The sequence below is a fragment of the Dendrobates tinctorius genome, unplaced genomic scaffold (genome assembly GCF_039654945.1).
Source record: "Dendrobates tinctorius isolate UK_male_01 unplaced genomic scaffold, ASM3965494v1 ptg000212l, whole genome shotgun sequence".
NCBI classification, from domain to species: Eukaryota; Metazoa; Chordata; class Amphibia; order Anura; family Dendrobatidae; genus Dendrobates; species Dendrobates tinctorius.
Window position 1 is genome coordinate 1,757,655 of NW_027361879.1, and position 13,614 is coordinate 1,771,268.

Consider the following 13,614-nt stretch of genomic DNA (forward strand, 5'->3'; position numbering starts at 1 on the left):
GATGAGGGCCATAAATCTGTCTAGTGAAACAAATCTGGATGTTTTCTTTGGACATTCCAAAAATATTCCTAAGAAATTGTCCTAGTATGAATGAAATTGAATGTGTACTGTGCTACTGAATATGTCAGTGCCATATGAGAAACAAGAATATTTACTAATATAAGTAGCAGATCCATAGTCTGGAGCTGTCCAACAAGCCGCAGGTTTCTTTTCTTTTCTTATCGATTCGTTCACTGAATGCAGATAAGTCTTCGGAATAAACTTTACACTACGTTCTGTATTGCAGAGTTTTGAAGACTATTGGCCATTTATGTTCCTGCAAGAAAAAAGAGAGCTTTAGCTCTGCTGGAATCCCATAACCATTTACTGGCCAGATGCACTTTTTTTAAAGTATGGGAATTGGAGAAAAAAGGGTCTCATAATGGGAGATGGAAGGACCATGCGTAGTCTGCTCATTAAGTGCTAATTAATGGGTTTTTAATGGCTCATCTGCCCATCTCTGCTCTGTTACTGTCGGCACCAAAGGCACGGTACAGATATTAAGAGGTTAAAGTTGTGTGTGCCTGTTACAACACAATTATAAAGGAATTCCTTCCTCCCTGTGTGAGGCTGAGCCTCCTCCCCACACTATATAAAGGGCTGGCACTGCAGCAGGGTAATCACTCAGTGGACAGCTCCTGGTGCTGAACCGAACATAGACAAAGCCATCAGTGCCCCAGCACTCCATACACTCAAGTAAGGGACTTCCCGAAGACCAAGCCATGATCACAGGAGCTTGTTGGAGATGTTTACTCCTCTCCTTCTTTTTTCTAAGGGGGTCTGCTCAGAATTTTGCACAAACGAGGTTTATCTGCACTTCAGTGCCTGTTGACATGGATATGTGCACTTCGTCAATGCAGAACAGTGGTCCCACAGAAGACCTGAAGACCACCATCTTACAACTGAGAGAGACGGTCATCCAACAAAAAGAGACTATCATGAATCAAAAGGATACTATCAGGGACCTGACAGGCAAGCTGGCAAGGTGCGAGGGGCAAACGATTCTGGAGATCCCTCCTAGCGAACCCAAAGTTGGAGCCCCAGGTTCCAGGAAAAAAGAAACCGGGACTACCAAAAACACAATGGGAGATTTGTCCAGAACACCTACAGCTGAGACGCTCACTCAGCTTGGGCAAACACTACAAAGTCTGAAGACCAGGTTGGAAAACTTGGAGGTGAGTCTGACCCTTGATTATGTAATCACTCAACGGTCAATATAGGGAATTGATAATAGGGTTGCACCTAATCGACGAGCTTATATGGATGAGTCCGTCCTTAGCTTTCATCTTGGCTCCAGATTTCCTGAGATGAGCATTGTGAGATGACCAGCTTTGAAAAAAAAAAAATATATCATTACTCTGTTGGGCGTTGTTTAAGCTATATGTGTCCAGTTGTAGTGAAATTTGAGGAAAGGTATGGGTGAATGCATCTGTATTTGTGCAGTGCATCCTCTTCTAAAATAACTAGGCATGCAGTGGGTAAACCGTGGGTAAACCGTGACACCGATAAGAACTTGCTCCATTGCCGTCTGCGGCTCCTCAGAGTCAATAAGCTGGTAACGAGCTGTATAATTAAGGAAGTGTCATGTTATTGATACTTGTGACAATCCACTTACTGACGCTTGACATTGCACCTTGCAGCAGTACAGCAGAGGAAACGCTTCTGCCCAAGCCACCAGCCTGAAAGATCTGCTGCAAACCAAGATAGATGACCTGGAGAAGCAAGTTCTTTCCAGGGTGAACAACCTAGAAGAGGGCAAGGTGAACCTGAAGAATGAGACCGAGCTGAGGGGAAAGATTGAGACTGCCCTGACCTCCCTCCAACAGAGGATTACAGACTTGGAAAAAGGTGATGGAATAAACTTAGAGGTACCATTGTGTTCATAGATGAGACTTATCGTGATGCCCAATCTCACAGGTCACCCAGACATGGCATTGAATTGTGGCAAAGGATCATCCCTGTAAAAACGAGTCCATTGGTGCCAACTTGTTCCATGATGGATTGTAAGACTATTGTCAGTCAGAGAACCATCTACAAAAGATTGTGTTTTCTAACTATTGATCCCTTGATCATGTCCACCATGTTTGAGGTGACCATAAAAGCCTGGACAGTCTGTAAAAATAGGGATATTCTTTTTCCCCAGTGACCATGTAAAAATTAAGATGTATGATTTTTTATGTTGGTTATTTTGGTAGTAATGCATGAATATTATGAGCTACAGACATACAAGATAAGGTTGGCACCAATGTCCTAAGCACCAAAAACGCCTGATGTCTACCCATGTCTGATCTCAGCCTTGTAGTTTGTTATGCAATCTCCTGCGCTCACTCACTGCATAGACCATGGTTGTTGTATCCTCATTGCAGATGTGTTCTCAGGTCTAGGTGACCTATGCAGGATTCAGCTCTTTCAGCATTTTGATCATCCCAGACCACCATTTGCTTTGTATTTTGGGTTTAGTCAGGCGGCTTTTTACCGTGCGATGCCAGTAGAATATTGATCAGTGTTTGCAATCGGTTGTTTTACAGCATTGTAAAGTCTACAACCCAAAGCACTTCTATATTGTCTAGTATTAAATGCGATGATGATCGGAGCTGCCTCGTTAGTGCCCCCTGCTGCTCATAAGAAAACATGGAACGCTCTCTCCAAACATTTTTTTTACATTTTTTTTTTATCTTACACTGGTTTCCAATTGTAATTTTTTTTTTTTAGGTCAAAAGGAAAACAGACCTGCAGACAAGTTCCAGCTCACGTTCCCTCTGAGGACTAACTATATGTATGCCAAAGTGAAAAAGAGTCTACCAGAAATGTACGCGTTCACTGTCTGCATGTGGCTGAAATCCAATGCCTCCCCTGGTGTTGGCACCCCATTTTCTTACGCAGTGCCTGGCCAAGCCAATGAACTGGTTCTCATTGAGTGGGGGAACAACCCAATGGAAATACTAATTAATGATAAGGTATTAAAGCCACAATTTTGTAAAAAAATAAATAAAATAATGTTACTGATTTATTATATTTTTTTATATATATCATTATTAGTAATGTTATTATTCATTATTTTTCTTGTATTTTTTATTTTAATGATAATTATTTTTTCTCTTATATTATTATTAGCAGTAATATTATTTTTTATTATTAATAATTATTTTAATTTTTTTATGCTATATTATTATTGGTAGTAATATTATTTTTTTATTATTCATTGTTTGTTCTTTTGTTTTACATTATTAGTAGCAATTTATTATTGCTAACTAATTTTCTTTTCTATTGGTAGTAGTAGAAAAAGTTATATTTATTATTATTATTATTTATTTCTAGTCATATTATTTCATAATAATTATTATTATTTATTAATCGTAACTATTATTTTATTATTACTTATTTATTTTATATTATGAGTAGCAACAGTATTATTATTTTTTATGTTATATTATTATTTGTAGTAATATTATTTATTACTACAGCCAGCCGTGGACACAAATATAAACCAGTTATACCATCCTAATATATTACCACATTATAATCATAGCATAACATAGTAATTGCATGTTATTACTTCTGCTATTGCAATATACATTATATCGCCACCTAAAGGCCATAAGGTGTACTATAGTCAAAAAATTAAATTGTTTCTGTTGGCTACAGAATTGAAAAGTTGGAAAAATAAACCCATTTCAGGTTTACAATAATATATTGAGGTGTATTTAAAATATATATATATATATATACATATATGATTATTTCTGGTTTTAAGTGCTGTCAAATTCTGTCAGACTTGCATAAATCCAGAGAGGTGAAATGATTGCATAGATTGATAGCTTGGAGAACAGAAGCTTTATTTATGATCAGCAATGATCTACGCTAGATCATCAGATCTCATTGATTCTAAAGATATATTAATATCACGGCTGCACATTGCTGAGAACGCCCATCTTCTATTTTTCAGGTGGCAAAACTGCCCTTTGTGATCAATGATGGTAAATGGCATCACATCTGTATCGCTTGGACCACAAGAGATGGCGTGTGGGAAGCCTATCAGGATGGTGTATTACGGGGAAGTGGTGAAAATCTGGCCCCTTATCACCCTATCAAACACCAGGGAGTGCTGGTGATTGGTCAGGAGCAGGTAATTACCACTTATTTTCTTACTAGAGAACAGGGGGTATACTTGACTTGATGTGGAAAGTTCCGAACACAGTGCAATGCATTGGAAGTCATAACATATATAGCAAAAGACTGAAGAGTTGGGGCCCAGGTGTATCAGTTGGACGTATGTACATAAAAGGCATATCTAGTATTAGTATATGGAAGGATTCTTTACAGTAAGAGAATGGAATGACCTACTATAAGTAGTCAACACCATCACAACATTCCTAAATGTTCGAGACATTTACCAATACGTTTTCAATTAGAAGGAATAAGTATAACATTATAAAGGAAGGTAATAGACTCACCCAAGATAGTGTTTTTTGTTTTTTTTAATGCTTGTGGCTCAATTGAAGGCAAGATTTAATATTTAGTGGGATAGAGTGGCCGTCATTTCTCTGCCTCCTCATACCTTTCGGATCTTTGTATGGCCAACAATGGGTGACCATCCCAAGCCCCGTTATTCCTGTTTAATGGATTCACAGGGAAGAACAAGACTCAATATTTGTCTTTAAATATGTATTCCCATCTGAAGCAATTATGAGGAAAAAGGGTTCCTGACATGCGATGGTTGATGCAATGTATTTGTAGTAGCTTCAGTGGAGAGATGGTAATGATTGTGCACAGCTCTCCCCATTGAAGTCCCCATGGGACCACCTTTTCCTGCTATGTGGGGGAGCAGAGGTGGAATTGATGACATATTCTGTAGATATGCCATAATTGCTTTAGAAGGGAATAGACCTGTAATCATTGGGGGCAACAAAGAGTACAAGGGAGAGCCCCTCCAAGGGAAACAGTCAGCAGGATTTACTGGAATAAATGGCTCCAACCATTGTTTGGGCTATAATAAGAAGTTATATCCATTAAATGTTTGTAGTGCCACTTAACTGGGTGTAACTGGATTATCTAAATATCCTGGTCAATCTTGATCTGCCCTTGATTGGCGTGGTGGATGACTCCTAAAATGTAATCCACTGAGTGCAAAAAATCAAATGCTTTAGTGGTAGAGCTGAAACTTGGCGCATGCGCAGAACTCTTGACCTTGGTTGGAATAATCTGTTTTGAGCATGCGCCAGCCCCGATGACCCAGAAGTGAGATTTGGACCAGCCTGTAGTGATTGCTCTACCCACACATGGGCGAATGCACTGCCGGTGACGTAAACGAGGGTCCGGAACCAGCACATGTGCAAGTCTGCAATGTTTGCTCTACCCACACATGTGCGAATGCACTCCAAAAGCTTTGGACCCGATGATGTGGGAGAGGGCCAGAACCAGCACATGTGCAGACCTTCAGTGGTTGCTCTACCCACACATGGGCAAATACACAGCGCATGCTTTGTACCAGATGATGTGGGAGAGGGTCCAAAACCGACAGATGCACAGACTAAAATGGATTATTTTGCCTACGCAAGGGCAATTTTTTTTTAAAGATTTTAACAGAAGTAAGGTGGTCTGAAGATTGACCAGAACACTTAGGTGTCTGGATACTCCCAGTGGATGCTTGAGATTTTCATTTGGAGTACTTTTTATGGTCACACATTTCTAAATCATTTTGATAAATGATTTTCTGCTATCTGATATAACATGTCATCTTCTCTTTTCCTCTTTATTTTGTACTCTAAAAGGACACCCTAGGAGGTGGGTTTGACGCCACTCAGGCTTTCGTTGGGGAACTGGCCCATTTCAATATGTGGGATAGAAAGCTGACAGTGGGAGAAGTCTATAACCTGGCAACTTGCAGCAACAAAGCACTGACTGGTAATGTCATCAGTTGGGCAGAGACCAACATTGAGATCTTTGGTGGCGCCACCAAGTGGACATTCGATGCATGTCGTCAGATCAACTGAACAGAATTGCTGATTTTTGGATTTAATTTCTTAGCTTCTAAAAGATATCAACAGCGTCATCCTGCACCTGCCTTTCAAGTGAGGGCTCATCAGCCACAAGGGTGCATTTATTAATTTATTTTTTAATTTTTCGGATAGAAAAACAAAACTATTCCAGATCTTTTTCACTTTTTTTCACCATCAGTCTCACTTTCACGCATCTTGGAGCGAACTATCAGAGATTCGTAAAGAAAGGCACGCAAGGAGATTTCATTCGGGAAGGATTCTTTTTTTATTTAGTTTTATTTTTTATTTTCTTTATTTAGGGAGATTTCACTTTTTTTTTTCTTTTTAATTTTGGGTTTGGTTTTCACATTGCCAATTGGGTTTAACCTCTTAGCTGCTGGAGGGATCTGCACAATGATAGGTCCCGAGTCTCTCCAGCAGGGGTGGGGTTAATCTTGAGTGCCTTGCGCTGGTACTGATATTCAGCACATTTTTTTTTCTTTTCTAATTTCATCCTTTTTTTTTCTTAGACTTCTCTTCTCTGTAAATGGTTTGTATTGATTATAGATGTTTGTTATGCTGTTCGTACGCTGTTTTTGTTTATTTTTTGTTTATTTTTAACGATCGTCTCATTTTTCTGATGACTGTCAGTGAGATTCTTCACGCAGTCTGGGAGTGGGGACCGACTAACTCCAGCAGATTCTTCGAGCATGGCAGACAATACAGCAGCCCGTCTTTTGGATGAGGTGGGCTCCGACAAAGTAGCATTTCTTTTTTTCTTTTTTTTTGGAAATATCTTTCCTTTGTAAATATTTCATTTCCTTGCCAATGACGTTTCGCTCCTTTTTTTTTTTTTTTTCCTTTTATTGTGTGCATGACAAATCTCCTTGCATTTGTTTTCACCGCTCTCCCTTTCCCCATTAGAAGCGTTTCGGTCTACGATTATTTCTGGAAAAATTAGGAGTTCATGCATCGTGAGCTTTTGCAAGGACACTAACTAAGATTTGATATTGCGTGGCTTTATTACGAGGAAATGTCAAACTTTTCCAGGCGTTTGTTCTACTTATATTTTAACCCTTTGTATATAAAAAAAAAAAATGGAAAAAAGAAAAAATGAGTGTAATTTTCATATGCTGGGATTACTGAGTTTTTCTTAGTTTTAAAGCACTTAACACGACTAGCCATGATTAGGGTCAATTCTCCCAGGGCCAATATTTGTGTAGCCTGTCTTAAAATGTATCTAAGGCTTATGGAAAGGAGACGTTGGCAAGATGCTGCTCTTTAGGTCTTCTGTTTGGATCTGTAAAGATGGATGGGTTGTCCAGGATTAGAAGAACATAGCTGCTCCCCCCACTTTGAAAAAACCAGCGCCACTGCTGTCCACAGGTCATTTGTGGTATTGCAACTTAGTCACCTTTTTTGTCAATGGAGCTAAGCTGCAATACCAGATGCAACTTATGGACGGATGTGGTGCTAGTTTTCTAACTCTGGACAAATCCTTTAATGCCCTCCTTAGAAAATCTAATAGCCGGTCCCTTTTGCTACCTTCACTGTAGCTCTCTTGCCACGTTTTCGGCTAGGATTTGTAGTTCTATAAAGTCGTAAGAGCCACATCTTGCCATAGTTTGTCCTGCAGGTGGCACTTGCCTTAATGGAATTTAAGGGAAATAAAAATAATGTTATGTTTTTGCTTCATGGGAAGTATTATTTTGATGCCCAGGTATAGAGGGGCAAACATAGTGGTGAGGAGGGCCCCATAGCCATAGCCACCAGAGTAGAGGGCCCATCTCCTAGCGGAATGAAGGTACGCTCCAGAAAATTCTCCTATCCCTTGTTTGCCCCCTTTGAAGGTTCCAGTGAGCCTTGGGGTAGGGGCCAATTTGGGTAGGGGCACTTTCCTCCCTGGAACTCACACAGTGGCTCCCTCTACGTACTCCCTTGCCTATATATTTGACTATTCTTTTGCAGTGTCCAGATGCTGTAAGGGAAGACCATAGCGCCCCCTTCTGCAAAAGTAGCCACAGACAATCCCTAAAGCTAAAGATGTCAAGTACAGACTTTTCCTTGTTGTATTTCAGACTTGCACTGAATCTAATACGCCTCTCTCAGGTACACGCCATTTTATGATGGATGCTGTTTGAATGACAGCGTATTTTTGCCTAATTACTGTGTAAACACCCCCTTACCCCGTCCCCTGGCCATACTTTATAACGTAGCTATCGGCGGGGTAGTTCCTGTTTCTTGCCTCCGGCGGGTGTGATGCACCCACAAGCCTTCCTCATTTTGATAACTCAGTGTTCTGTATCTGATTCTAGAAGGAAGTTTATTATATGTGATGTTGTATACTAAAAAAAAATAAAAGGATCTCTACGTAAATATATATATATAGAAAGATGTATTCTGGTGCATTTAGACTTGGGCTACCGTCCCTCAAATTATGTAAAAAAAAGAAAAGAAAAATATACTTATTTTCACAAAATTTCTATGTTTTCTATGTTAAACTATTTGGAGTCAGACTTTAATCCTATGAAATCTTACTGAGCTACTTGGGGTAGTGGTCTGTACCTGATGAACATTAAGCCAGAATGCAAAATTAATTTCCCATCATGGACATGGATTGCAACCTACTGATCTTAAGTACAAAATTCACAATTTGTTTTGAGCTGGTCTTTGTATGAGCAGAACAGAGTATTTCAGGAACAACTCTTTAACTAAAGGAGTACAACTCCCAATATGTTATCTGATATAAGTAGTCTATATCGAATAGAAACAAGCAGGAAAACAGGTAAAATGGATCTGATTGCTGCAGAGACTAATATAGTATAATATGGTGCCAGATTTTGTTTGCCCCCCCCCCAAGTACATTAGAAGGAAAGTGAAAGAACCCAGCTTGGGAGGTTATAACCCAGGTTATATTTGGGGTGCAATTATGAAAAAAATATATTTTTTCAGTCTAATCATACGTTGTTTTTACAGTCCATGATGTTACTGCAATCAGATGTTACTTCTCAATGCCAGTGTGCTGCTGTAAAGCTCTGATTTATATGTGCATATATATATTTATATGGACCTCCATTCTGAGGCTCTCCAGCTATTGGATGTTTTTCATCACCCTGAATACTAGGGGATTTAGTTTTGTGATGCATTGGAAAACTTAAGTCTAGACTTTTTGGACAGAGCTTCACTATGGCGTGCCAAAGGGCAAACAGAAAAATTTAATAGTTAGCTAATCTGTATTAGGGCAGTAAAAAAAAATACTCTACTGTAAAATAATTAAATAAATATATTGTATATGGCCCCATTTAGGATGATAACAGCTTAACGGGATAACGGGATTGAGACAAATTAAACATAATGCTATGTTTTCACAGACCAAAGCTGTAAATTTCCCATGAACCTCGGTGTCATCCGCCATATTCTCTATATCTCTTTTGTTCTTTTGGATTTGTATTGTCCTCCAATGACCAATCCTTGTTTATTCTGTTTATGATCTTTTTTACCCCTTCCCATTCTGCTTTTTTGTTCGATTTCACTGCTGAAATGGTTGACTTTATTTTTACACAATAAAAAGAATAAAAAGAGAAGAAGCAATCTGAGTTTATGACTTGTTTTTTTGGGATCTATCAAAAGATCAGTAAAAAAGGATGCTCTGTAGTAAAAGCCCGCAGGAAGGTGGATGGCAAAGAACAGCAAGTCTCTGATTTTTATTGACTGAGGAGTTAAAGGCTTTAAAAAATGTCTTGTGTTTTTGCCAGAAACTACACCATTTTTTTTTCTAATCCCAGGAAACCCTTTATTGTAGGTAATTGGTGGAGAATGTGGGCACAAAGTTTAAGTCCTCGATAATTTATACCTAAACAACTTCTACATCTATTTCGTATTAATATATGGATAAACTCAATGCTGCAGTAGCAACACAGCAACCTAGACCTTTAATGCAGCCAATTGGTGAGAACGTATGGGCAGAATTTAGATTCTGGATTACTTCTACCTTAACAGCATCTCTGTTTATTATTATTATTATTATTATTATTATTATTATTATTATAGCGTCATTTACTCCATGACGCTTTACATGTGAAAAGGGTATACATAATAAAAAACAAGTACAGTAATCGTAAACAATACAAGTCATGACTGGTACAGGAGGAGAGACGACCTTGCCCGTGAGGGCTCACAATCTACAAGGGATGGGTGAGAGAGAAGGAGATCTTGTGAGGATCAGAGGTTGCATGTAGGTAAGTACCGGGAGACAAGGTCACAGATGTATGGAGGAGACAGGTTGTGGATGGCTTTGTATGCCATAGTTAGGGTTTTGAACTGGAGCCTCTGGGTAATAGGGAGCCAGTTGTCACGTGTACCTGTCCTGTGTAACACGACCCGCAGGTCAATAACTAAAACAACAAGACAGAAGGGGAACACCAGGGAAACAGTTACAACGGTGGGCCCTGCAATAGGGAACAGGGACGTGGGACGTGAGCACCGCGGACCATCAGTCTGCTCACTACAGGGACGTGCCCCCTCACCTCGGGGAACATCAGGCAGCACCACGGGGACATCAACTCCTCCCACCTGCCTGGGTGCATCCACGTATATGAGTAAGTCCCACTCACCAGCAGAGACTACAGGGGGCATATTCGCCAAAGCCGCAAATTGGGGTTCTGGTTGAGCCAGAGGGGAGGCCCTAGACCCTGACAACTGCCGCTGCTGCTCAAACACACCATACAGCTCCTCACTCTTCTCAGTGAGGACGAGAAGAAATTGATCACAGGTCTGTACTTAGCCCATGGCTCACCAGAGAAAATGGTAATGGTTGGTTATAAACTGTCACGTGTACTTGTCCTGTGTGAAACGACCTGCATGTCGGTAACTAAAACAACATGACAAAAGGGGAACACCGGAGAAACAGTTACAACGTTGGGCCCTCCTAACGTTCCTTATACAGGCTCTTCACCTGTCGCTGATCAGGATACCTGAGTCCCTCACTATCCCTGCACCTATCCCTCACTAGGGAACTGGATAGTGCGGACACTGGTCCCACCGCTGCACTAATACACACCAGGGAAAGAGGGGGAAACACCAAAACACTTTTCTTTCTCTACTGCTGTCAGCAGGCAGCAGAGTGCAGCACCAGATCAGCTTTCAGCAGTGACTCGACACCTCAGAGCCAGCTGCTACTTTCACCATCTTTCTCTGCTGCAGTCACCAGGCAGCAGAGTTCATCACCGGATTAACTTTCAGCAGTGGCTCGACACCTCAGAGCCAGCTGCTACCTTCACCATCTATCTCTGCTGCAGACACCGGGCAGGTTGAGTTCAGTACCAGTTTCAGCAGTGGCTCGACACCTCAGAGCCAGCTGCTCACTTCACCATGGTTGGAATCCAAAAAGGAACTGCTATTACCAACACCTGCTGATAGACCATGTGACCTTATATAGCCAAGGGAGTGGTCACATCAGCAGGGAAAACAACAGACATGTAATAACACTTGTGGCCACTGGGGGGCAAAAAACCCATATTAAGTCCCCAAAGGCCTGAAAGGAAAAAAAAAGGATTTAAGTGAGGGAATCCCAAATCTGACACAAATCCAAGAATTGGACTGTGACACCAGTGAAGAGATGGACAGAGAGGAGAGGCTGGGGAATAGCGGGGTGGACAAGTGGATTAGCCAGGCAGCAGAGTTTAGTATAGATTGGAGGGGTGCAAGAGTGTTAAAGGGGAGTCCACAAAGTAGGAGGTTGTAGTAGTCAAGGCAGGAGATGATGAGGGCATGCATTAGAGTTTTTGCAGATTCTAAGATGAGGAATGTACGGATCCAGGAAATATTCTTGAGTTGAAGTCGGCAGGAAGTGGAAAGGGCGTGGATATGTGGTTTGAAGGAGAGATCAGAGTCAAGGATTACCCCAAGGAAGCGAGCTTGTGGGACTGGGGAGAGTGATCAGCCATTTACTTTAATGGATAAGTCTGTTAGGGGTGGTCGAGTGAGATGGGGAAAGATGATGAATTTTGTTTTGTCCATGTTAAGTTTTAGAAGTCTAGCAGAGAAGAAGGATGAAATAGAGGACAGACATTCTGGAATTTTGGTCAGTAGGGAGGTGATATCTGGTCCAGAGATGTAGATCTGTGTGCCATCAGCATAGATGTGATACTGCAAGCCGTGAGATTCTATGAGTTGTCCTAGGCTGAAGGTGTAAATGGAGAAGAGCAGGGGGCCTAGGACTGAACCTTGCGGTACTCCGACAGATAGGGGGCGAGGTGAGGAGGTGGTGTGTGAGTGGAAGACACTGAATGTCCGGTCTGTTAGGTATGGCGCGATCCAAGATAGGGCCAAGTCAGTGATGCCAAGAGATGAGAGGGTCTGAGGTAATAGGGAGAAGCCCACTGTGTCAAAGCCAGAGGACAGGTTAATGAGGAGGATGACAGAGTAGTGTAGCATGGCTTTGGCAGACAGTAAATCATTGATGATGTCACGATCCATTTTTAGATCTGTGTCAGTTTGGGCTTCTCAGATATAAACTTTTTTCCTTTCTGGCCATCGGGGGTTAATGTCAGTTTTCCCCCCGTGGCCTCTGGTGTTATTACATGTTTAGTTAGTCTACTGGTGGTGACCACTCCCACCTTCGTATATAAGGTCACCTGGTGCATCAGCTGACTGTTGGTTATAACAGGTCCTTTGGAAACCAACCGCCCTGAAGAAAGGATCTTTCTGGTGCAGTGGTGCTTCAGCTGAATGCTGTGATCGGGTGCCTTACTCTGCTGTGCGGTGCATTGCAGCAGATAAAGCTAAGTGTTGTTTGTCTTACCTTGTCTGTTATTTTCCCATGGTGTGGTATTAGTGCAGCAGTGGGACCAGTGTCCGCACTTACCAATTCCCTATTGAGGGATAGGTGCAGGGCAAGTGAGGGGTAAAGTATCCTGCTCAGCAACAGGTTGAAGGAACCTGTATAGGGACGTCAGGATAGACCAGGGCACAGCCTCAGGAAAGTGCAGGAGGTGTCCATTTCCCCGTTCCCTATCGCAGGGTCCACTGTTGTAATTGTGTCCCCGGTGTTCCCTTGTTTGTTTGCTGTTTAGTGACCAACCGATTGCTGGGTCGTGTCACACAGGGTCAGTCACATATCGTGACAGATGACTTTTGCTAGAGCAGTTTCAGTGGAGTGACGCAGACGGAAGCCAGATTGTAAGCGGTCGAAGAAGGAGCAGAAAGAGAGGTGGGAGGACAATTAGAAATGGACATGTTGTTCTAGTAGTTTTGAGGCATAGGGGAGAAGTGATATGGGATGATAGCTAGTACAGAGGATGGGTCAAGCGTGCTTTTTAAGGATGAGTGTGATTGAGGCATGTTTGAAGCATGAGGGGAAAACTCTAGTTGTTAGTGATAGGCTGAAGAGATTGGCTAGGGTTGGGATGAAGACTGTGGTGAGGTTTGGGATGAGGTTTATTCTGTAACATTACAATAATAACACATTAATCAAAATGGTGCTGGTTTATAATGTAAAGCTTTTTTATCTTGGCTAAAATGTGGTGGAGAATGTGGGCAAAGAGTATAAATCCTGGCTGTTTTTTACCTAAATAGCTTCTACCTCTATTTTGTATTA

At 41.3% G+C, this 13,614-nt stretch overlaps 1 protein-coding gene across 1 annotated transcript; it reads left to right on the top strand.

The window, feature by feature from the left end:
- Nucleotides 1-659: 659 nt before the first annotated feature.
- On the top strand, nucleotides 660-9,608 carry NPTX1 (neuronal pentraxin 1). Its single transcript, XM_073554723.1, has 5 exons — nucleotides 660-1,214; nucleotides 1,680-1,887; nucleotides 2,752-2,996; nucleotides 3,986-4,165; nucleotides 5,811-9,608. The coding sequence occupies exons 1-5, from the start codon at nucleotides 762-764 to the stop codon at nucleotides 6,030-6,032; spliced, it is 1,308 nt and encodes a 435-aa protein (XP_073410824.1). The 5' UTR covers nucleotides 660-761; the 3' UTR covers nucleotides 6,033-9,608.
- The last annotated feature ends 4,006 nt before the right edge of the window (nucleotides 9,609-13,614 follow it).

Bases quoted from the DNA above. Each gene is read 5' to 3' on its own strand.
- NPTX1 (XM_073554723.1), top strand. From the start codon at position 762: ATGATCACAGGAGCTTGTTGGAGATGTTTACTCCTCTCCTTCTTTTTT. The intron at 1,888-2,751 runs GTGATGGAATAA...TTTTTTTTTTAG, and splicing joins GATTACAGACTTGGAAAAAG to GTCAAAAGGAAAACAGACCT. The intron at 4,166-5,810 runs GTAATTACCACT...GTACTCTAAAAG, and splicing joins TGGTGATTGGTCAGGAGCAG to GACACCCTAGGAGGTGGGTT.